The sequence below is a fragment of the Tenrec ecaudatus genome, chromosome 2 (assembly GCF_050624435.1).
Source record: "Tenrec ecaudatus isolate mTenEca1 chromosome 2, mTenEca1.hap1, whole genome shotgun sequence".
NCBI classification, from domain to species: Eukaryota; Metazoa; Chordata; class Mammalia; order Afrosoricida; family Tenrecidae; genus Tenrec; species Tenrec ecaudatus.
In genome coordinates this window covers 184,344,733-184,369,954 of record NC_134531.1, presented here as the reverse complement: position 1 = coordinate 184,369,954, position 25,222 = coordinate 184,344,733, and the positions used below count along the sequence as shown (strand labels likewise).

Genomic DNA, 25,222 nt, shown 5'->3' with positions numbered 1-25,222 from the left:
TTGCCATAAGTAATAAAAGAGGAGTTTATTGAGATATTGCAGAGGCCAGTGAATTATTTAATGCGGCTCATCCGGTCAGTCTCTAACTTCCACCAAATGGCCTTTCCTTGCAGGGGTCTGGTAAGAAAGTGGGGCAAGATACTGATAGGATTCACCTGTGAGTAAATGCAAGCAAGATTTCCTGGAGTGCCACCCTACCATGTATAACATGAGAAGGTAGAGGAAGGAATCTCATTACCAGCAAGGTGGCACATCCCCTGGACCCAAGGTCCCTGTGCGGTTATAGCATCGGGGGAGCCACGGCAGCAGCAGCAGAACCAGGAGCCAGAGCTGGGACTGGGTGGCAGACTTCGCAGCCTGTCGGGCAAGTTGAGTCCTTTTGTGCAGGAAGCTAGCTTGGGGAGTAGGGTGCCTGGAGACCCTTGTTTGGAGAAGTTGGCATTTCTGACATGTGGACGTGGAGCTCAGTGCCTTTAGGCTCAGGCTTCCTGGAGTGGGGTGTCTTGGGCACTGAATTTGGGGAGCTGGGTTTACGAACCCTCAGGGCTTGTGCTGAATGCCTTTGGGATGAAGCTTACAGCTGAGTGGTATGCTCCTTTGGGCACATAGCAGACAGGAACTTTGTAACATGACCTGGCAAACAACCACCCGGAGCATTGTTCACTGCCAACTTGTTAACTGCCCTCATAAACCCTCAGCCATGAATTTTGTCTGGGTGTCTGTGTAGTCCTTACAATGGGTATCTGACCTCAGAGAGAGCAATTAGAGAGGCAAAGAGAATATTAATTAAGGCCTTACAGATATCCAACCAAAACACAGGGCATCAGTGTGCATCCTGGAGAGCTTGATGCAGCGGTTTGGGGCGGACAGGGCTGAGTCCGGCTCTTCCCATCGCGCTCTCTAGACGTCTGCACTGTTACATTCACTAGTGAAGTTGGCTTCACTCCAGGTTCCCAAACGAATGCCAGTTCGAATTGGTCTCTCATCCACAGCCAGCAGGAAAACAAACAAGTTTCGCTCATCATTCTCAATAAAGGCCGTGACGTTCGTGCTGTTCGGATTGGCTCAGGTTTTACACCCTCTCATAGCCGGTTGTTGCCAGGGACATGAAAAGTCATCACTGGCTTGGTCAGGACCTAAGTGGGTAATGGCACTGCTGGGGGTGCTGGAACGATCCAGGAGGGCAGCTAAAGCAGATACCTACACTTTATTCTGGCTTCTGGGTTATAAGACAAAGGTTTTTAATTTCGGGGAGGTGGGGAGTGGGCTGAGTAATTTTTTCCTGAAAAGTAGGGCAAACAAGTGTGGGAACCTGTGGCCTTGGTTACATGTTCCATTTCTAGAATTGGGGAGGCAGTCAGCTCCTCAGCATCTCATAGACCCTCAAAGGCCCACCAACTCAGGTGACTGCCTCTAGGGTTCCTCCTGCCCGCCACACACGCACACACATCTGAAGTTCTGAGTTTTGTCAGTTCCTAGGCAATTGCTGGGCTTCAGTGCCGAATTTATTGAGGTCTGCCCAAGGTTTGCCCCTTGTTTTGATGTGTAAAGACACATGAGCCCGTATTTCCATTCCCATAAGAAGTCCGATGGATTTCACAGGTGGTCCAGACAGTTAAGTGACTGGAAATGAACCCCAAAGTTGCAGGTTTGAATCCACCAGAGGCACCTTACAAGAAACGCCTGGGAATCAACTTCAGGAAAAGCAGCCACTGAAAACCCCGTGGAACACAATTTTAATCCGATCGACAGCCATGGACTCTCTAGGAGTCGAGAATGAGTGCAGAAAACCTGTTTATTTTCATTTTGGGGTGTGTGTGTGTGTGTGTGTGTGTAAGAAACCCACGTGGGCATCTTGGCATGTGTGCTTGGCATCATTCACTTTCGAGAAAGAGTGATTTGGCTTGCATAACTGGATTTGTTTCCACTGCTTTTTACTCATCGTTTTCCAGGCAGCTGCTTTCCAGCACCTTCTGGTGTTTGCATATCGTTAGAGGCACTTCTAGGAAGAGGTGACAAATGTCCTTCTTGCTCTCTAAGAAGTAGAGCTGGCCATGGATTTTGGAGCTTGGCAGGTTTTTAACCCTATTTCCAGCTGTGTGGGTAAGCTTTTAACATGTCTCTGAATATCAGTTTTCCTTTTAAAAATAGATGCTTTGGGTATCAATCTCGCAGCATTGCTAAGAAGTGTTCACAGAGAACCTGGCACCCAGCATCAGTCCTCAGTTCCCTCTGCACTTCCTTCTGGGAGTTTCATGTGGGTCTTAGCCTCTGTTCAGAAATAAACCACCGCTGAAAGTCGCATGGAGCACAATTCAACACGGACACACCTAGAACCTCTGAGTCAGAACTGAGTCCATAACCACCCTGCTTGTTAGTAATGGAATTGTTTCTCCCCAATTACAGGTTAGGTGGAAACCCTAACCTGTGATTGTGAGCCTGCTTGGGAATAGAATCCTTGAAGATAGTATCAATTAGGTAAACAGCCGAGAGTGGGCCCTGAAACCCAGGCCACAGAACTCAAACCAAACGCACTGCCCTGGCGTTGACTCCAACGCAAATGGACCCCGTAGGCTAGACTAGAACACCAATGCTCCTGTGGCTTTCCGAGATGGTAAGTCTTAGAAGAGCGGGAATCTCATCTCTCTCCTGGTGAGCAACTGCTAAGCTTTGAACAGCTGGCTTTGTCGTTAGCAACCCAGTGTCTAACCCACTAGCCCACTAGGCCTCCTCTCTCTATGACTGGAGTCCTATGACAAGAGAGGGGAGACACGGGGGGACAGGGAAAGAATGGTACTACTGTCAATTGCTGCCATGGGTCTCCAGGTGTCATGATAGAACGGTGTCCCTCAGGCCTATACTTGTGTGATCAAGGAACTGGGCCACAATTCCCTGTGGTGCACTCGATACCTAAGGTTGAATTTGGTACTGCAAGAGTCGGGCGCTGCTCTATAGGAAGCATGGTGGTTTGGGAACTGGGAAATAAGTAGAGATTGGAAGACGCCACATTGCCTTGAAGATGCTGTTGGTAGAACTATGGTCGCTAGAGGTGCTTCTGGTGAGGCTCTCAAAATCAAATGATGACTGGATGATTATACAGTGCAGGAAGAGCAATGTTTTTATGCAGTGGCAAAGAATTTGTCTGAATTATGTTTAAATGCTTGGTGGAAGTTACGTGTAAGTGATGAAATTAGATATGTGGCTGATGAGATTTCTAAGTGAGTTCTCCTTGTCACATATAAATTCACTGCCATTGAGTCAGTCCTGACTCTTAGTGACCCCCTGTGGGCTTCCAAGATTGTAGCTGTTTATGGGAGTAGAAAGCCCAGTTTCTCCTGTGGAGCTGCTGTTTGCACAACCATTCCATGACCAGGGTTCCTGTCTTGCAACTTATAGTAGAGGGCAAAAGGAAGGACGTGGACTTATAAATGATCCATGCAAAATGAAAACGGAACGTCCATGTTGGAGAAGTACAAACTGAAGATGTGCTCTAGAATTTTCACCAGTTCAAAACCACCAGCTGCCCCACAGGAAAAAGTGGAGACTTTCTACTCCCATAAAGAATGACAGTCTCAAAAATGCACAGGGGCAGTTCTCCTCTGTCGTATAGGGTCACTATGAGTTGGAACCAACTGGATGCCAGTGAGGTTGAATATTTTTATGTTTTGCAGTGAGGTTGAATATTTTTATTTTTTGCAGTGAGGTTGAGGTGAAGCAAAGAGGAGCTAGGAGCGAAAGACCGTTGTCAAGTCAATGTTTCCCAAAGTGGGCAATACCGCCTCCTAGGGGGTGCTGGGGGGATTCTGCGAGGCTACAAAAGAAGATACCAACATTTCCCCCTGGATTAGGAGCTACAGTACAAAAGCTTTTAGTTGTGAGGGAGTTCAGAGTAATTTTTTATTCTGATAAAGAACTGATAGTCACTTCCTGACATGGTCGCTGAAGACAAAATAGGTGCATAAGGAAAGGTGGTGAAGAAAGCTAATGGTGCCTGGCTATCAAAAGCTATAGCATCTGGGGTCTTAAAAGCTTGGAGTTAAACAAGTGGCCATCTAGCAGGGAAGCAACAAAGCCCACATGGAAGAAACACACCAGTCTGTGTGATCATGAGGTGCCAATGGGAAGAGGAATCACAGGTTCAAAAAGCACATATCCAAGTTGATATGAAAGGGGGTGGATGGAGTGGAGACCCAAAGTCCTCCACCAAGACAACTGGACAGTCCCTCTTAGTAGGGCCTCACAGAATGGAGGATAAATCCAGGGCACTGTGTGGAACATAACATATCACATAACTATCCTCTGGTTCTTGAAGATTTCCTCCCTTTACTATTGTAGTCCATAGGTGACATACCTCATTGGTCACGTTAGACTTGCCGTGTTCATGCAGTCAAGACAGATAAGGCCCCAGACACTCCGACAGGAGTAATGGTTCCTGGAGGGTACGGGAAGTAAGGGGGTGGGAGAAGGAGGAGGGAGAGGGGAGCTGATGATTGTATAGTCCCCACCTGATGGAATTGAACAACAGAACGGTATGGGAAGGGATATATTGGAATGGGTAAGATATGTCAATAAAATATTATTTGGGAAAAAAGAGGTGGTAAGGCCAATTAAGTTTGGGGACCCATGGTCTAGATCAGCAGTTCTCAACTTGTAGTTCATGACCCCTTTCACAGGGGTTGTTGGATTTATAACAGTAGCAAAATTGCAGTTATGAAGTAGCAATGAAAATATTATGGTTTGAGGGGGGGGTCAGCACCACACGAGGAACTGTATGAAAGGGTCGCGGCATCAGGAAGGCTGAGAACCACTGCTTTAGAGGGTCTCGAAGAACAGAATTGTGGTCAAGCCTTGGGAGTGACTGTGAACTGCACTGCTGAGCTTGGGACGTGCTTGATGCCCAGTCTTTCCCTCTGCTTTCCCCCATTTGCGATGGCAATAGCGGCTTGTAGTCTGATGTCACAGATTCACAGGGGAAGAGAAAGTTTGTCTCAGGGTGGACTATGCCTACAGTCTCACCCATATTTGATTTCAGCAAGACGGAAGATAAAACTTTGGGCTTGGGGTAGATTTCAGACTTCGGGGATGATATGATGGGGCACATGTGTTTGCCATGCGGCGAGGACATACATTCATGGGGGCCAAAGGACCCGTGGTGGTGCTGTTGGGTAAACGTTGGGTCACTAATTGCAGGGCCAGTGGTTGAAACTCGCAATTCACTCTGTGGGAAACCCCATACAAAGTCCCTGTGAGTGGGAGTTGACTCGATGGCAGTGGATTCTCCTGGCGTCAAAGCATTGAATGTTGTGGATGGAGTTGTGTCTGCCCACCATGTATCAATTTGGCCAGGCCACCATTCCCAGTATTTGTGCTCAATCTCCACTTTGCGGCCAGCTGTACCTGTCCTCCGCTTGGTGCTGTCATGTCAGTATCCTCCATTTTCCGTGCTATAAACCCTGACTTCTATAGGTGAATGTGGCAGGGTTACTGAAGCCACGCCCTTCAACCTCCAAGAGAGAAGAGGAGAGAGAAACGAACACAGAGAGGCATGACCTCACTACTACCGAGACAGAAGAGCCAGCATTTGAGTCTGTCCCCTGGACCTGGGGTCTTTGTGCTGAGAAGCTCCAAGAACTAAGGGAAGATTGATGCTAAGACATGTAGAACTTTGCAGGAGATGCCAGGCCTACAGATGTTACATGGGAACAAAGACCTTCTCCCAGAACCAACAGAAAGAGAAGGGTTTCCCTCAGAACTGGCATGCTGAACTTGAACTTCTAGCCTCCTAGACTGAGAGAGAATACATTTCTCTGTGTTAAAGCAACCTATGTGGGCTATTTCTGTTATCGCAACAGCAGCTATCAAAGACACCAGGAGTAGGAGAGAGAGAGAGAGAGAGGAGAGAGGAGAGAGAGGAGAGAGAGAGAGGGGAGGAGAGGAGAGGAGAGAGAGAGAGGAGAGGGGAGAGAGGAGAGAGAGGAGAGAGAGAGAGAGGGAACAGAGGAGAGAGAGAGGAGAGAGAGGGGAGAGGGGAGAGAGAGAGGGGAGAGAGGAGAGGGAAGAGGGGAGAGGGGAGGGGAGAGGGGAGAGGGGAGAGAGCGAGAGAGCGAGAGAGCGAGAGAGCGAGGGCGAGGGCGAGGGCGAGGGCGAGAGCGAGAGCGAGAGCGAGAGCGAGAGCGAGAGCGAGAGCGAGAGAGAGAGAGAGAGAGAGAGAGAGAGAGAGAGAGAGACAGAGAGAGAGAAGAGAGGAGAGAGGAGAGAAAGAGTTTTGTCTCAAACCCCCAGAAGGAATCAACACAGCTGGTGTCCTGATTTGGACATCTGGCTTCCAGAATTGGGAGACAAATGTTTCTGCTCTTATAATACACTCCATCTGTGGCATTTTGTTATGGAAGCCGCAAGAAACGGATATACTCACTAAAGTAGCTTCCCCAACCACCCCGCCAGTCTATCACACCATCTTCATACTACTTTATTTAAAAACCACTGTGTGTATTTGTTGTCTGTTCCCTCCCATGAGTCTATGCATTTAATGAAAACAGGGCATATATCTGTCTTATTCATCATCTGTTTTAGGTTGGGTTCTTCCAGAAGCGACCCCTGCTACAGGATATGGGTCAAATAGTTTAATTGGGAGGTGACCCCAAGTCAGCCCTGGTAGGTGAGCATGGGAATAAGATAGGGAAGGAGGTACCCAGGGTCATCTTTTTTTCCCCAAATGATGATGGGGTTTATTAGGGAACTTAAGGGGTTACAATTCAAGATCAGAAATGGGTAGGATACAATTCTTTTAGACGAGAGCATCTCTTCTCAGCCATACCCACAGGCACAGCTCTGTGTGGCCCTCAGTCTCTTATATACTGCCCAATCCAGGCACTCCCTGAGTTGGTTTGGCACTACCAATAAGTGGCCGAAGGACAGGCCACACCATGAGCCTCAGTCATACAGCGCTCAGCTCTAGCTCTGTGTATCAGCAAATCAGAAGGATAATCTTTGGAGCCAGTTAAAGTTGTGGGCAATTGAGGTTCCAATCTATGGGAAATATAGGAGGCAGGTGATATCAGAGTTCTGATCTAAACCAGAGGGGAGAGGGGTTGAGAGCATTTATCCACAGTCTCTCTACTGGGAAGTGTTAACTCCCAGATTCTTGTGACCTGCCCTGAATGCGGACAGAATGGTACAGTCATGGCCAGACTCTGACTGTGACTGTCAGATCATGGGCATTTGCAGCTGGCAGCAGCTGAGCCTGCCTGCATGGTGGGGGTGAGTGCTGTGCCAAGGGGATGTGGCCGAGGAAGCTGCGCATCTGTTGCATGGTTGAGTCCCATCAGCAGGCATGGTGACAGGCGAATGGGGGTGATTTGTCAGATGGATTCAGGAGAACAGGGCCACTCTGGGAAAACAGAGAACCTTCTTTTCCTAATCAGATTCCTGGGCTCACACGAGCATAGCCTTCTCAATCCTCTGGCTTCCGTGCTGCTGTGGAAATGGGCAGCGTTTATCTTGTTCATTGATGGGAAGTGTTGATGAAGAGTGACCAGTCTCCTCTCTGCTACTACCTTCTGCTGCCCTTGCTCTCCACCGCAGCCAGCACAGCCTTCTCCCGCTCGACAATGATCTTAGGACCAAGTTTGAGTCTTCGATCCATCCTAGTTTCTCTCTGAATAGCCCCAGGTGTGGACCTTCCTCTCAGCACAGGGTGTTCAGAATTGAAGGGTATCAGTACCCACCCTCTGCATGGCTCTAGAGCAGGGGATGCCCAGTGCTGGGTTTCCCCCAGAATCACTTGGCTAACCTTTAAAGCCCACTGATGTCCGGGGCCCCACTACTAGAGATTCTGGTTTAGCTTATCTGGGATGGGATCTGAGTCTTTGTCACTTCAGGCCATTTCTGCTTCCTTTCATGGGATCCTGGGAGATTGCTAAGGCAGAGAAGTGGGGGCCAGCCTTTATATGTGGTAGAGGTATGTCGAGCTTCAGGGAGCCCCGGTAGCATACTGGGTTACCCACAGAGCGGCTAACTGCAAGGTCAGCAGTTCAAAGCCACAAGCCACCCCGAGGGAGATAGAGGAGTCTTTCTGCTCTTATAAAGTCTGCATCTCTGAAACCCAAGGGGGAGGGGCAGTTCTGCTCTGTCCTATAGGGTCACATGACCCAGACTTGACTCGATAGCGATCAGTTTGGTTTTGGGTTGTGTGGCTAGCTTCAGTGCCACATGATTCAGCAATTCAATTATCTCATCAAAGGCTGGTTTTCTATTAAAACAATCTCTCTGCTCTGCTTTCCGAGTCCCTGGGTCATGTAAGTAGTTATGCTATTGGCACAAAGGTTGACACTTTGAGCCCACTCAGAAGCTCCTTGGAAGAAAGGCCTGGTGGCTCTACTTCCGGCAGCACACAGCCTTAAAAACACCATGGGCTACAGCTCTACACTGATGAATAGGGTGATGGAGACCTGGAATGGGCTTACTGGCTGCTTGCATCTGGGCGTGGTGCCTGGGTCTCTGTGGAATCAGATGGATGTTCCCTTTGCTTGGCAGATAAGCTCTCTGAATCCTTGAAGAGCTGCCATTATGTGATGAGACTACACTCATTCTCATTCAGGGACAGCAGGAGAGAGCACATCTTTATCCCATGATTCCCAGTAAAAGTCCTGAGCGGTGAGTAGTCTGGATTAACTGAGACTTCAAGGCTATCCCTAGAACAGTCTCATGGCAGGGGGAAGAAGGAACTGACTGGCTTAGCTGATGCATGCTTCATCCTGAGCGCTGGCTGCGATCAGCTCTCAGCAGCTCTCTCCTTGATGCACATTTTAACCAACTGAGAAGCCATTGAAGAATTCTGATGCCTGCTTCCCATCCTCGGAGACTCCCCATCCGTGTGCTGGGCCGGTGCTTAGGCATTGGCATTTTCAAAGCTCTCCTGCTATGTAGGCAGGGAACAGAACCACTGACCTAGACACACAGCCTCATGTTACTGGCTCAGACCCTGCTAGGACGTTTCATGAGTACAAATAGCCTGGGTGCTCCTGCCATGTAAACAGTTGATTTGCTTGGCAGTAAAAAGAAAGACTGGATGTTCAAATCCACTTTGAGGCACTTCAGAAGAAAGGCTTGGTGAGATTTACTTTGGGTGGAAAAAAAACTATGGAAATTCTATGGATCACAGTTCTTCACTGACATGTGTGCAGCCATCAAAAGTGGGAGGATATATGGCGTCTTGTTTTCTAATGTCCTGGGAATCTGCCACCTGTCTAGCAGCCTTAGCGACCCCACAGCTGCACTGGGTCACCACGAGTCAGAATCCACTTGATGGCAGTGAGTTTGTCTGAGTTAGAGCATAGTAGTTGACACCTAATAGCAGTTTAATAATTTGTTTTCCTTCCAATAATGCTCTTGGCTCATAATCTTTTAAATTTGATGTCGAATGGGGTAAAAAAGACCCAAAATATTCAGCAAGGTCATTGTTTACTTGTAATCTATCGGCTGAAGCCACTTAATCAAGCCCTAGTTTCCAAGTCCCTCAGCAGGAGGCCTTGTCCTTTTCCTCTCTGGATTTCCAACCCCACCACTTGGGGTTCCAGACTTTCTACAATGGAGGGTCGTGGGAGTCGCCCTCTTTTGAGGCATTGTGAGGGCTTGTCTGGAAGCAGGATTTGCATGGAAGCAGAGCGCTTGTGCTTGGACTGCATGCTTGCTTGGGTGGACGTAGCGACTCTGGAAGGTGATCCATGCCCTGGCACAGTGCCTGGCACATAGTAGGACTAAGAACTGGATGCTAAAGACATGGAATAATCCTCCCTTTTCATAACCTGCTCCCTTGTCCAATTGGGCCATGGAAGACTCGAAGAATACAAGTGTTAAGAAATTGTTCTGTTTATTGATTAGAACATGGATTAAAATTGCATCAATTTGCAGGCATTCTGGGCTTTTCGGGAGGGACATGCAGTGCTGGGCTCTAGCAGGGATGGGTGAAGGTGTGGACCACTGAGCAATGACTCCCTTCCCGGGCATATTAAGGGGTTTGCACTAACAGCACAGATGCTAGTGAGAGAGAGAGAGTGGCCCTTTCCTTCGGAAACAAAGGATGTGGGTAGTTGGGTCACCAGACGATGCCGTACTCAATGACTCAGGCTTCTCCTGCGTGTTGGGTGCTGGCTCTCCCGATCTAGCCATGGTTGGTTCCAATGGGTCTGTAGAATGCTCATTCTTCCCCACAAAGGAAGAGAAACAGGCACAACGGCTCAGGAGGCCATCAGAGGGCGGTGTGCATCGACCTCGCTCAGCTCCCGTCAGACACACTGAGGTCTTCTGGACTCCGAGGCGGGGCACTGGGGCACGCAAGCGGAACATCGTGCACTAAGCTCAAGCAGAGGACAGCGATGTGCAGAGATGAGCATGCTTCCGAAACAAACTCAAGTTCATCTCTCTCTCTCTCTCAGGAAGAGGGAGGAGGGGCGGTTGGCACTCAGAGACTGAGCCAGGCGGAGCTGGGTTCCCCAGAAAGTCTTCCGCGGAGAATGCTTTCAAAGTGTTTAAAAGGCATTTCTGCCCCCAAGAGTCTGTGCGTAAAGCCAGAACAAGGGCCGCTCGGGGTGTGACAATGGTTGCTTCGTACATGGTCTCTGAGAGCTGGGTGGCCAAATGTCCCCAATTACATGACGTTTTGGAATAGCTGGAGGGACCTTATGATGTTGTCGTCCTGGGAAAAGGAGAGGGAATAAAGAGAAGATGATTAGTCTCCTCAAGCTGCGATTCGATTCTGACGAGCAAAGCGCCAGCGTGGAAGGCCCGCGCAGACAGAACTCTGCAAGGCTCGGGGTGACGAGGAGGTGGGAGCTAGCCGAAGCAGGAAGCGCCTTCTCGCACCTTGCAGAGGGCCGCAGAAGAAATGAATTACCCGGCTCAACAGTGTAAGCGGCTGCTTTTGAGCAGCTCTGGGCAATGGCAGTTCAGTAAATACTTTTTCTGCATCTACTGAGACGATCATGTGTTTTCATCTTATTCTATTAATGTGATTAATTCCACGGATTCACTTTTGGATGTTCAGCCGTCCTTGCATTCTTGGAATAAGCTCCACTTATTTAGAATGTATTACACAGTTCTATGTATTGCTAGATTTGATTTTTTGGTATCTGTTCAAAAGGAATCTATTAGCCTGAGAAAAATTTAACTTACTATAATGAATGGCCTTGTTCAGTCACTGTATTATGGCTATGCTAGCCTCATAAATCAAGTTATGAAATTGTCTGTTATCTGAGATTGTATCGCACTCGTGCAATGTCTTCCTTAAATGTTTGGGAGAATTTACCGGTGAAGCCATTTAAGCCTGCCCTTTTCTCTGCAGCAAAGTTTTAGATCACAGATTCAGCTTGGTTATTTTTCCAACATAGGACTATTCATACTTTTGATTTCTTTTTGTGTTAGTTTTTGATGTCACGTTTTGCAAAGAATCTATAGCTTTCATATACATTTTCAAATTTACTGAATAATGAGCTCTTACCTTTTTAATGTCTACAGCACTTCCATACCAATAACCTCTTTCGTTCTGACAGTTTGAGTTTTCCCGCGCTCTCTTTTTTTCTCGGCCAGTCTTGTCAAGCATGTTGTTTAATGCCCAACTACTTGAGGATTTCCTGTATTCAATACATATGCCTGTTTTGATTTTTTAAAATTGTTTATCTCTAATGCATGGTTTCTATTTTTCTATCTTATGTCCTCTAAGGTATACTAACTGAAAATAGGAAATCCTCAAGTGGCCGGGTGTTACACAGCGACATGCTTCTAAATAATCCATAGGTAAGAGAAGAAGCTACATTGAACGGCAAGATATTTTAAATTAAAACATGACATATGGCGGTTGAAGGGAGGTAAAGCCGTGCACAAGGAGCCCTGGTGGCAGAGTGGACTGGGAGTTGGGCTGCTAACCACGAAGGCAGTCTTTTGAAGCAGCAGCTGCCTCCCATGAGAAAGATGAGGCTCTCTGCTCCCTACAGAATGACAGCCTGGGAAATCCACAGGGGCAGTTCTGCTCTGTCCTCAGGGGCGCCGTGAGTTAGAATCAACTTGAGAGTTTGAAAGCAGTCGTTAGCAAGCAAGGCATGCTGTGTGCATACACGAGGAGAGAGGGGCTAACCAGCAACCCAAGCTTCCATCCCAAGAGCTAGAAACAATTCCTCGCTGGACTCAGAAAGTGGAATAAAACCCAAGGCAAGGCACAGCTTGAAGGAAGTAAATAAGGTGGAGCACAAATGAATGGAAACAGGTCCACAACAGAGAAAGCCGACCGATTAAAAGTTGATTCTGACACCCCTCCCCACCCCCCCCCCCCGGGATCTCTAAGCAGCTGCTACAACAGGGCAGCATTCTTGTTTAGTGCTGAAGTGTATGCGCTCTGCGGCCAGGCTTCCGGGGTTCCAGGTCTGGCTCTGTCACTTGCTATGTGGCCTTGGTCAAATTGCTTAATTTCTCTGTGCCTCAGCTTCTTCACGCTTAAAGTAAGCTTGACCACAGTACTTGCCTATGTGTGAAAAAGTTCATCAATTAATAGCAATAGAACAAATTGTGATGTGAGAAACCATTGAAAATGTCTCAAAACTGATAAATGACACAGCAAAAAACCAAACCAAATTCACTGCCATTAAGTCAGTTCTAACTCATAGCAAGTCCTTAGGAGGGAGGTAAACTCCACTAGAGAATTTCCTAGGTTTTAAATCCTCGTGGAAGCCTCTCACGTCTCAGGAGGAACTTGTAGTCACTAACTCTCCATCTTTCTGATGAGTGAAAAACAAAACAAAGCCTACTTCAGCAGAGCATGGTATTGAAAACCAGAGTGACGGAGGTTCATGCTCCATCTCCACCAACCTACGATGCTGCAGCTCAATGCTGCAGTTTAACCTGCTTGTAGTGATCAAAATGCTGAACTATTTTCAATCCTGTTACTAAATAGCCGCTGCTCCGAGCAGCCCCTTCTGCCTTCAGCATCTTCTGCCTCTCTTCCTACCAGATAACTGGCCTGGATCCCTGGACCACCTGAAGACCCATCAATGAACAAGATTAATACAAAGTTAGCAGAGATCCTCCCAGACACTGCTCCAGGGCATTGGTCAAGGTCAAAAGTGACTGTCATCCCACAGGCCAGTCTAGTTGTATATCTAGCACATCTCCCTGACAAGGTTGTGGCCTGAAGCTTGGTTGGTGCTCACTAATGTGCAAGTAACGCATGCCTTGCTTCCTTGAATTTGCAGTTCTTCTTGAGATCTCAGAGTCTCTCTGTGACTTTCTGGGATATAACAGGGGTATAAATACATTATTCTAAAGGCGGTAGACAGCGTTCATCTAGTCCAGTTCATCTGCAAGAGACTCCCGGTCAATCTATTCTTTAGAGTCGTGAAGGAAGTCAAGGACCAGCAGCTCCAGAATGCCCTGGGAGTGCATTAGGATGGCACGTTCCCAGGCTCCACCCAGACCTCATGAATCAGAATCTACATTTTAGCATAACCATGGGGAAGGGGGGCTGGCACACGGAAGTTTTAGAAGCATTGGTCCACGGCACTTGATTAAGTTAAGGTTGTAGACAGCCCCCATTTCTGTGGAATCAGAGTCATTTGTAGCCCCACGGCTATGTGTTGGGCTGCTAACTGCAAGGTCAGCAGTTCAAAGCCACCAGCCACTCTGTGGGAGAAAGATGAGGCTTTCTACTCCTGTAAAGAGTTAAGTCTCAGAATCTTACAGGGGGAAGTTCTACCTTCTCCTACAGAGTCGCTATGAGTCTGTATTGACTCAATGGCAGTGAGTAGGTATTGAGTACTAAGGCTTGAAACATTAGATTTCTTTCCAAGCTACTCCCACTGTAGTCTAGGGAATGAGCCATCACACCAGAGGCAGGTGAAAACAATGAATGTGTTGCTTCCTTGGGAAATCTATCGTTTCTCACTCCCAGATTGCCTGACCCAGTCCTGGGATCATCCACGACCAGCTGCAGGCCAGCCTGAGGAGGAGAGATTAGACTCTGTCTCGTTGTTGCTGGTAGTGGTGCTGTGTGATCTGAGGGTAGCTGATAGGTGATATGAGCAGATGTCTCATTCCTTCCTTCTGCAGGGCCCCTGCAACCCTAACTTCCCTCTCCAAATTTAGATGTATGGTGTCCTGAGAGATTTCCTTACCTCCTGACAGGATTCAAGAAATTCATCTAAAGTCACGATGCCATCTTTATTCTTGTCCATTTTCTGAAAGACACAACAGGAAGCATTTTAAGGACTTGCCAACCTGCATCCCTAAACTTGCTTTTGATGAATCAACTTGGCTTTGAGAATTTGGGTGGTCTTTCATTGATCAAAGGAGCTCTGGGCCACTGTAGCCTGGGCCCTGGCCTGCTAACCACAGGAGTAAGTTGAGACCGTCTGCCCCATAAAGACTTATAATTTCACAGACCCTATAGGCTCCCGCTTAGGGCCCTGACTTGATGGTAGTAGGTTTGCTGGTTTGGTTACATGGATCAAATGCCTCCCTCCCGTTAGGTCCCCAGTACTTCTCTCTGACCTCCTGAGTTTCCTTAACATTGAAAAGCTTTGCCAGACGCTTGTCCCCAAATTCTTCCCTTCTTTTCTAGCCTGACCATGTTGGGTGCGAGAGGTTCTGGTTTTATCCCTAGCACATAACCTTGAGCAAGTCTGTAGGCCTCTCTGGGCCTCTGCTTTCCCATCTGTGAGGTGGAAGGATTGTAATAGAATGTGCTCTGGCACTCTTGGATTTTTGTTTGTTTGTGTTCTGAAATATGTCTGTGATTATTCATTCCTCTACTCAATGCCAGATCAAAAGCTAAACCCACTGCTGTCGAGCCAATTCTGACTCATGCAGACCCCAGAGGGCAGAATGGAACTGCCGTGGAGGGTTTCCAAGGCTGTCATCTTGAGCCCTGGTGGTGCTGTCGGTCAGGTACTGCTAACCACGAGGTTGGGGGTTCAAACCCACCAGCTACATTCCATGGGGAAAAGATGGGGCTGCCTGCTCCCATATAGATTGACAGAATCAGAAACCCTATGAAGGGTCACTGTGAATTGGAGCAGAACGCCACATCTATCTCCCATGGAGAGACTGGTGCCAGGTTTCTAGTTAGCAGCAGAACACTTTAACCACTGCACCACCAGGGTTCCTTTCAATGATGAAAGCAAGCCCAACCTCTTTAACCTTCAATATCTCACAAGCAGGTGCCCAGAGAGGGGAATGAGGGCCATCTCGAAGGGGCAACTCCCCTGATTACAAGCTGCACAGACGTCAATAGCCCGGCCGGGTCAGTAGGAACGCCTGGCCCGCGCTTGTCCGACTGTCCGTCAGGCCCCTTTCATCTTGTGGTGCCTCCCAAAGACGTTCTGCGTCTTGTGTGGCCTCCTTTTGTCTTTGTATCTGAGGGCAAGTGTCTCCCCATGGCCCTCCCCTTGCTACAGCTCTGAGGCTGACCCTACCCTAGCTTCCAGTCTCAGTTCCCTTTACTTTCCAATCACAAGTGCCTAACACTGCCACGCACAGCGTAAGGAAGACTTCTCTGTTGACTCTGATGCCTCTTGAGTGTCTTTGGAACTCAGAGACCACGCCATCCCTCGGACGCTGGATTATTTACTTCCCCGATCTCTTCTACAGGGTCTACTTGTCAGTTTAACTAGATGTTCCGCTGCTTGGGGACAACATAACTTCTAATTCTTTCCCGCTCCCTGCTGTGTCAGCCGAGGGTTGGAGGCAAACCACTTGTTCAGATGCTTGTGGGCTCAATGCGCCCAGGCTGGGGCCCGGGCTGGGCAGGTGTACCTGGAAGAAGACGTCCACGTGCTGCCTGGGCGTGTCTTCTTTGAGCACAGGATATGTGTATTTGCCCATCATGTCGTAGATGGCTTTGACAATGTCCATCATTTCCTGAAGAAGGGACAGGGAAGCACATGAGCTCAAACTTCTTATGAGATAGTTGGCGCACCTTGTCCCCTTTGCCAAGGAGAGGGTTGAAGAGAGAGAGTTAGAAAGCAAGTTGAAAGGGGCTCTTTCTGTTTGTACTAGCCTTCTGCTCTGAGCCAGAGCGCAGTGGGAAATCCTCCTTGCCTTCAGAAGCTCTAGGGGGGAGTACCTTTTTCAGGGCCACTTCCCCGGAGGACTTATGTGTGGGCTCCCTGCCCCATGAACTTGAGGCAAGGAAAGGGGTATTCTAAAGCAGTCGCCGTGCCCTGGCATGCTTCCACATCTGTCTGTTTGTCATACTGCAGGGGTTTGTGTACTGCCGTGAGGTAGGAAGCTGTGCCACCAGTATTTCAAATACCAAACAGGATCCCTCGTGGCGGATAGGTTTCAACAGAGCTTCGGGACCAAGACAGACTAAGATGGAAGACCTGAGAATCTACTGCTGAATGCCAGCCAATGAAAACCTGGATCACAACAGAACACTGACCAGCTTGCTTACTCTGGAAGGGTTAATTCTTAAAGGAGGATGTCTTCAGGAGGGATCTGTGGTTAGAGGACTGCATGATGGTTGGTGAAGAAGGGGCCCAACAACGGTGAGGGATTCCCCACCCCACCAGTGAGATGGAGTGGCGCATAGTCACAACAATGGATTCCAACATGCCAGTGACCATGAGGGTGACGCAGGACCAGGCAGTATTTCCTTCTATTGCATCTAAAGTGACCTGAGTCAACTTGATGACTTATCACTCCCTAACGTTCTGACTCAGAGGTTTAAAAGTCTTAACAGGTGCTGCTGCTGCGTCCAGCTAAGAAAAATGGCGGGCAGCTGGGGTTGTCCTTAGGACCCCAAGGGTCTGGGCACCTGTTAGAAAGACCAGTGCTCAGGTCCACCACTACCATGCTGCATCAGAGCCTCCTAGGAGTGGGGTGTGCAGAGCTCTATTTCTACCTCTTTTATATTAGAAGCAGTTATCCTCAACGTTTATGGCGGATGAGAGCAGGAGTACCTGTATAATGCTAAAGTTCAACTAAAAGCAAAATAAAAGGTAACGGCTGAAGGTAGGATTCCAAGGTCAGGGTAATGAGGGAGATATTTGGGTGGCAGTCCCCTTTCTTGCTTTTTGATCTCTGTGAATGGCATGGTCTCCTTCTATCCTCGGATGTCTCACAAACTGTCCTAGATCAACTTGACGTTCTTGTAACTATTCTTTAGCCTCACCTCCCCAACTCATCTCCGTCGCTTTGCTTGTCACCCATGTTTTAATCTCATGGAACAAGAAGTAAGAATTGCACTCTGAGCGCTCTGCGTGGTTACGCAGACACCCTAGGTGGAGAAGGCAGACAGATCCACGTCCCGAATAGCTCACAGCCCTCCCTTTGGGAGACGCTCTCTCCTCTCCACCATTCTGTTGAGGGGCTGGTCTCGGGGGCCGTGTTTGCATCAGGTGATCCACCCCTAGGAACACACCCCATTGGAACAAAGGTGGGCATCTAATCAACGCTGAAAGGGAGACGAGCTTCTCAGTGTTTCTCTTTGGGGAGCCTTGGTGAAGAAGCACAGGCCCTGTGGTCAGCAGTGGATTGACGCTACAGTCGAGCAGAGGTGGGGTCAGAAGAGGTGTGGGAAATCAGTTTCAATGTTATCCACTCACTGTCATTGAGTGGATTCTGACTCATCGCGACTCTATGGGACAGGATAGAACCGCCTCTGTGGATTTCTGAGGCTGTAACTCTATGGGAGTAGAAATCCTTGTCTTTCTCTTATGGGGCGGCTCTTGGTTTTGAACTGCTGGCCTTGCAGTTAGAAATCCATGGTGTAACTAGTCCACCTGCAGGGATCCTTGTTTGGGTTTGGGTGAGGCGCCAGGAGGGCACAAACCAAACACTTCCTCAGGGCACTCTGGTGTGTGCAGCATTGCATGGAGCAGGTGATCAGAGAGCGGCTGAGTGATGCTGAGAAGACGGGAGAGAAAGAAGAGAGAAGAGCAACCCATGGAGGCCGAGACCAAGCCTGTAGCAGACTGAGAGGAGCTAGGGAGAGACAGTGTTTGAGAAGGGCTACCCTTTAACCTAGAACCTCCCCTGGAGCTCCCCACGCCCCCCACCGTGCTGCTGGAATCTTGAACTTGCCAACCCTGTCAAGAGGGAGGTGGCCACCTTGATCCCAGACCATGCCGGAGGAAGGAGAAGAGCGGAGAAGGAGAGGCAGAGAGAGGGGAAGAGAAGGGGGCAGCCACTTTCTAGTTTCCATGGGGACCAAACCCGTTCCATCAGACTCCCTAGATCTTTATGACATCTCTCAGCTTCAGCCAGTTGATGCTATTTTCTCTGCAGCTCAAATCCTTTCTATAAGGATTAAATAGTCACTATTATTTCTTATCTGAGGGGGCCATAAAGACATTTCCAATCCTGCCCCCTTTCCCCTCCCTCCTAATCTTTCAATGCTTCTTACTCAACACATACTGATTCAAGCAATGAGTTTGATTTGTACACCTGTGTTCCTGAGACTGCGAGCTCTGTGGGGACATCTGCTGGATCCATCCTTGCTCTGGTCCCTGCATGGGCACAGTGCCTACCGCGGGGTGAGGAGTGAGGTGCCCAGTGATTTCTAGGTGGCCAATGGTGGTCTCCAGCCAACACTGGCCAGTGCTCCAGTGTGGTAACACCTTCTCACGAAGGCCTTTGCTCACCTCTGTGCCCAACTGCTCTCCCCTGCTGAAATGCATTTTGCCAGTTTAGTGCCCATCTCTCTCCTCTATTCCATGAGCACAGGGCCTCAAAGGTACACTGGCCATTTTACCTCCAGCACCCAGAGCATTCCATGAGGCACAATTACGTGTCGAGCGAAGAATGCGTGTCGGATGAAGGAGGACTGGGCATAGGTAAGCTCTCCGAGCTTCACTGATCTCTCTGTGGAGCTATAATGTCACCAGGACTGAGGTGACATAAGAACACTTGCTCTTACCCTCTGGCACGGACTGGGCCTGGCATGTAAGAGTTCAGAAATGAGGCCATTCCAAGCCCAAGCCCAGTGCCATTGACTGACTTTTAGTGACCCTGCAGGATACAGGGGCTCTGGTCCTGCAGCAGTTACAGCGCTGGGCTGCTAACCACAAGGTCTGCAGTTCAAAACTACCAGTCTCTCTGCTGTAGACAGACAGGGGTTTCTACTCCCGTAGAGAGTTAGAGTCTCGGGGGCTCGCAGCAGCAGTCCTACCTGGCTATGGGGTCGCTCTGAGTTGGGATCGACTCGAAGGCAGTGGGATTTGGGGAGTTCTGAGGACACCGTAGAGCTGCCCCGTAGGTTTCCTCGGTGGTCATTCTATGGAAAACCACTGGTGTACCTTTAGTCTGAGGAGCAGCTGGTGGGTTTGAACCCGTGACCTGTCAGTTCGCAGCTGAGCACTTCACCACTGCACCACCGGGGCTCCTGTGGGAGTGCCAAGAACGTCAAATCCCAGTTTCACAGAGACAGTAGCCACTGGAAGTGTGGAGATCGAGCAGCAGGTGTTTTGTTGGTTCGACAGCACAGGGACTATGATGAATCTCAGACATGGCATGTAAGGGTTTCTTTAAGGATGACTGTGCCTTTCATGATGTGCCCTGTGGGGTAGCGCCTACACAATGGGCTGCAATATGCATGGTCAGTAGTTCGAAACCACCAGCGCTCCTAGGGAGAAAGACTGGGCTTCCTACTCCAGTCCAGAGCCACAGTCTTGCAGGCCCGCTGGGGTCGCTCTGCGTCAGCACTGACTCCAGGGCAGCGAGTGCCACTGCTGCAGGGTTTTGTAGGTGACTCAGAGGCTCTCTTCAGTGGCCTCCTCCTCACAAAGCAGGCTGTGGAGGGGCTGACGTATTCACAGAGCTGCCTGATAGCCCAAAGGTCAGAGGTTTGAGTCCACTCAGAGGCACCTCAGACACCAAGCCCCATGGAAAGTGAGCCGCGGGGAACCGAAGGGAACTCCGTCCCACTCTGCCACACATGGACTCACTATGCGTCAGAGTCCCCCTTTCTCTCCCAGGAGACCCCTGCAGCTTCGCCCTGGAGCTGAACGGTGGTTGCTGACCTGTTCCACCATAGGCTTCTCTGGATGCTAAAACCAGCCATTTATAACGAGCCCTGTTAGGGCACGGTCAGCATTTGACACCACCAGCCACCATGGAAGGAAAATGAGGCTTTCTACTCTGTAGAGAGTTACAGCCTCAGAAACCCGCAGGGCACGTCTACTCTGACCCGGAGGGTCTCTATGAATTGAAATAGATGCAATGGCAGTGAATTTGGGTTTTGTTTGTTTGTTTATTTATTTGAGCATTAATGTGCTTATTCCTTTCTTAAGAGCCCAGGCCAGAGCAAGGGAGAGCACTGACGATGGGTAGGGGTGGCCTCTTTAGTTTTGCCAGGAAGCAGCTCTGCCAGCCCCACAGCGGGTCCGTTGTCCTCCTCCAGAGAGCGCTGTGCTCTCCCCTGGGTTGCCCTCTCTGCCTGGCCCTCTCACGCTCCCTGCCTCCGTGCACTTACCTCTTTATTTATGTAGCCGTCTTTATTGATGTCATACAAGTTGAATGTCCATCGGAGCTTCTCGTGGATGGTCCCCCGCAGTAGGATTGATAGAGCTGTCACAAAGTCCTGAGAAGTGAAAAAAAAAAAAGCCACTAGGAATGTGAGCCACATGGTCATCCCATAGGGAAGATCTGACCTTGACACCGATTTTGTGACTCCCTTTCCTGGAATGGCATCATTGCCCCCCTGGAGGATCTAGTTGAACTCAGTGAAGAGATACCCCCTTTCATTCCCTCCCTTGCTTGTGGGGAACAGCGTCTGAGGGAGAGTGGAGGGATGTGTATGCGTGAGCGTGCATGTGCGTGCATGTGTGTGTGGTGCCTGCAGACACAGGTCCATGCAGCCCCCTCTGCCTTATCCCATTGCCATTGCTGCTGTTACTTTTTTGCTACATCATGCCAGTGGTAGTAGGGTCCCCTATCTAAGAACACAGACTCTAGAAACATACAGCCTGAGTTCAAATCCCTTCTTTGCCATTAACTACCCGGTTTTGCTATTCACAATCTCTCTTTGCCTTCCTTCCTTTCCCTCTGTAGAATGGACCACAGTACTAGACACCGACATGGCAGGGCTATTGTGAGAAATCACTGAACTAATAGATGCAAAGCACTAAGGACAGCCTGCCTCGTGGTAAACTCAGTGGGCAGGTGAGATATTCACCTGCCATGATTAGCCCCATGGTCTCTACTTCCCTGGAGTAGGGAGGCAACTCCTTCTCTGTCTCATCAGGCAAGGTTGATCCAACGATCACCGTTTCCTTGTCTTGACGGAGCCCATTTGGGGAACCACATGTAAGGTGACCAGACGTCCCGCTTTTGGTGGGACAGTCCTGATTTTTAACAATTTGTCCTGTGTCCCACAGGGCATTTTTAAAAAGGCCCGATGTTTGGAAAGCATGCACGACAAGCTAGGGTATATGGTTTTCGGCTGCCATGTGGCTATTTCGCCAGGATGTGAGTCTTATCAGTGGTGTCCTGTTTTACCAATGGTAAAATCTGGTCACCTTATCAAAGAGGCCCCTGGATTAAAGGGAGAGGCGACACAAAACCGGGGGCTTCTCGACAAGCGTACCTCAAAGTTCACGGAGCCGGTCTGGGTGGTGTCAAAGGCGTTGAAGAGGTAATGAGCGTAGGTACTGGCGTCTGCAGGGAGAGAGGGCAGGACAGGAGACACGTGAAGGGACTCCAGGGGAGAGATCAGTTACCGACAAAGGTAGGATCCCGGCGAGAAGAAGAGGAGGATGACAGGTGATATGAGGAAATCAGCGTGTGGGAGAAGCCCTGCTGTGAACTGAACAGGGTGCCTCTGACTCTCCTGGCAGCTAGACGAGACGTTCTAGCAAGAACCAAGGCAAGTCTTTGTTCCTCCCTCTGTCTAACCATCCAGGAGAAAGTCTTTCCTACTTCTTCATGTGTGCGGTTCTTGGGGGACGGACGGCTTGGTGATTTGGTAGGTAAGATGTTCCACCATGGAATGAGCAGTCACATGGCCAAAACCCAGCTCTGTAACTACCAAGTTGTGTGACTGTAGGCATCTAACTCAACCTCTCTGAGCTTCACTCTCCCTTGTCTGTAAGATGGGATGTGGCATGGCCTAGCTCTTAGAGTTTTTGAAAAGAGACTACAGTGGTGCTTGACACACAATCAAAACTCAGGAAGTGGCCACTTGAGAGAACTCTGTGGGCCTACAGAGGACAAAACCACCCATTTCTACCCCTATCACTGGAGATCACACACCCGGGGAGGTCACCTGCTGCTGTGGCTGAGACCAAGGAGAAATAGGGCCCAAGAAGTCTTTGAGGTGATTAGAACTCCATTTTATAAGGACTCACAGAGGTTGTCTAGGGGTACCAGAGAGTAGCTGCCAAGGCAGGATGGGAGGTAGAATGTGAACTATAGGGGCCAAAGGAGCAGCCACTCATGATACCAGAGAGGATTCCCACAGGAGCCAGGCAGGGCACAGAGCAGGTGCTGAAGGCCTGGCACCTTCACGCTAAAAATCACTTACTGCCATTGAGTTGATTCTGACTCAGCAACCCTGTGGGATAGACTAGAACAGAATCTGTGGGTTTCTCAGGCTGTGAAACTTTATGGGAGTAGAAAGCCTCGTCTTTCTACTGTAGAGCAACTGGTGGTTTCGAACTGCCGACCTTGCGGTTAGCAGCCCAACTTGTAACCCAGGATGTGACCAAGCTTCCCTTTTGGAGACACCCTCACTAGTCTGGCTTTGTGAGAACTTTTTCCTTCTTGCACCATTTTGGTGGCACAGTGGTTAAGTACTTGTTGCTGTGAGTCAGTGATTTGGTGGTTCAAATTCACCAGTCTTTCCAGAGGAGAAAAATCAGTCAGTCTGCTTCTGAAGAGATTCACAGCCTTGGAAACCATTCGAGGAAATTCTACTCTGTCCTCTTGGGTTGCTGGAGTTGGAATCCACTCCACAGCAGTAGGTTCTGAGTCTGGGTACTTACTCAAGAAAGTTCCTTAGGAAAAACCCAGTTTGTCTGAGCACTTTAAGGAAGAGAATGGGACACGTGTGTACAATGGTGGGGCTAACATGTCAAAGCTCGGTGTCACATCCGACATTTATGGGATCGTATCCTGGACCAGCCCCTTACTAGCTGTGTGTACTGGAGTAACTTGCTTAACCTCTCCAAAACTCATTTCCCCAACTAAGATATTCATACCTGCTGTGCCAACCTCTCTTGAGACTACATCATATTTCTTTATGAATCATTTTCCATCCCTCATAGAGAGTCCCCTTTCAGTGGTCTTTCTTCTAAAGCTTTAGAGAAAGCTTAAAGCTAACTGAGAAAGATCTGCTCCACACACCCTCTTGCCACAAGGAGAAGGCAGATCGCAAGAGTGGTCTTCCTGATTGGGGAAGCAGGGCCTGCCCACCAGAGAGAGGCAAAACTCACCTCCATGAGGGAAAAACTGAGCGTAGATCTGTTTGAAAGTCTCTTCGTTGACCACACCACTGGGGCACTCCTGTGTGATGAGAGAAGGGAAGAGATGTGAGACCTGCCCTAGCCAGAGCAGACTATGCCAATCCCCACGTTCTAGGATCCTTCATGAGCCCTGGCTGGCAGACCCTTGGCCTGTGAACTCCCCATATCTCCAGGTAAGTGGTTGGGAGCTGGCATCACCTTAGGATCAAAGCTGCTTCACGAAATGATGAGACATCATCAGAAAGTGGGCCCGATGAGGTGGACTTGGAATTAGAAAAAAAAAACTGGCTTTGAATTTTGAATAAGTCAATTCCAAGCAGTGTGACTTTCACCAAGTCTGATCCTTAATGTCCTCAGCCTGTAAAATGGAGCTAAGTCACCTTCCCTTCCAGGTTATCATGAGATGTGCTATCTGGACAGATGTGGAGGTGGGTCGATGGTAGGTACCAATCATTGTTAGTTTCCTTAGTTCTCGGGATGCTGGTCCCTCTTTGCCCAAGATCCATCCTGGACCACCTTCCCACAGAACCCTGTTTCAACCCAGAGGACAGCTGGTAACACTGCCTTTGTCAGGCTGGAACAAGAGAAGTCCTAGCGGCAGGAAAGCAAACTCAAGACAAGTGAAGTCAAGGCTATTGTGGGAAGGTAGAGGCATCCCTGTGCTTGTCAGATAACTTCCCCAAGAAGTTGGAATCCTTCCTGGCAGCACCTTGGAGAGCACCAAGACATAGGCACTATGGCCTTCAGTAAGCTCTGTAAGACTGTAAGAAGTGAGAGAGGGAGATGGTTAGCCCCTTTCTCCACAATGCCCCAGGCCCAGATTGAGAAGCAGGATTACCTTCTAAGAGTTAAATTAAACGTAAAACTCAAACAACCAAATCCACATCCACACTCAAGATTAAATTTGAGGGCTTCAAAGTTGGCCTGAGAAGACAGAAGTGTATTAATGTAGATGAAGAAACAATGGTCCAAGTAATTCCCCACCCTCTGATTATATCTTTGAACCAAAGTTGGCTTCCTATGTAGCTCACGCAGAGAGAAGGTGCTGGCAGGTGGAGCGCGTCTGTTCTATTTCCCATGGCAAGTTAATGCATCGACATTCAGCTCACATATCGGTCCTGTGAACTTGGCTAGCTTTAGGCAGAAGACTTACCCCCTCCCTGCTGTGTGCACCATGGAGGTGGAGCGTGTGACTGTGTGTTATGTTAGGGCTAGAGCTGGGCCCAGGCGGATTCTGTAAGGTTGTTCCACTGTGTGAAGTTTCTACATTTACATCCACGGAGGTGGCCTCATCCTTGCCCCAGCCTTCCTTTCCAAGCAGGTGACCTTCCTCTGGCCCCTTGATAGATTTGGCCTCTCTCATAAAACCGCATATATGAGAAAGTTCCCTGATGGCCCCCTTGGAATTTGGGAGAATGTTTGGAAGGAGAAAACTGGTAGCCCTCAGCTGCTAACGAGAAAGACTGGAGGTTGGATGTGCCTCAGCAGAGAGGTCTGGTGATCTACTTCTGAAGTACCAGTCACTGTGATCCTGCAGAGTCCAGTTTTACTTTGGCACGCATGTGGTCACCATGAGCAAGAGGCGACTCAACAGCAGCATGATGTTGGCATTTGGGAAACCCGGGACTCCTGAGGACACCGAGTCTTACATTTTTGAAGCCTCGATAAAGGACTTGCAGCTCTCTCTTGGTGAAGTTGGTCTGGGCCTCCAGCTGCTCCAGTCCCTCGGGCCGATGGCAAACCACGGTCATCTCCAGCTCATCCTCGATCTTATC

The 25,222-nt window shown here is 49.1% G+C and overlaps 1 protein-coding gene across 3 annotated transcripts in view; it reads right to left on the bottom strand.

Moving 5' to 3' along the window:
- Window positions 1-10,648: 10,648 nt before the first annotated feature.
- KCNIP1 (potassium voltage-gated channel interacting protein 1) overlaps window positions 10,649-25,222 on the bottom strand; it is a 73,014-nt gene continuing 58,440 nt past the window's right edge. For 2 of the 3 annotated variants that reach the window (XM_075543204.1, XM_075543206.1), the window contains exons 2-8: window positions 25,097-25,221; window positions 23,418-23,487; window positions 21,572-21,642; window positions 20,459-20,566; window positions 15,799-15,903; window positions 14,160-14,222; window positions 10,649-10,696 (exon numbers count right to left, since the gene is read on the bottom strand). In XM_075543204.1, the coding sequence (XP_075399319.1) occupies window positions 10,649-10,696; window positions 14,160-14,222; window positions 15,799-15,903; window positions 20,459-20,566; window positions 21,572-21,642; window positions 23,418-23,487; window positions 25,097-25,221 (590 nt within the window). Of the gene's footprint in view, window positions 10,697-14,159; window positions 14,223-15,798; window positions 15,904-20,458; window positions 20,567-21,571; window positions 21,690-23,383; window positions 23,488-25,096; window position 25,222 lie in introns of those variants that run through there. The other variant, XM_075543205.1, reaches the window with a different exon arrangement.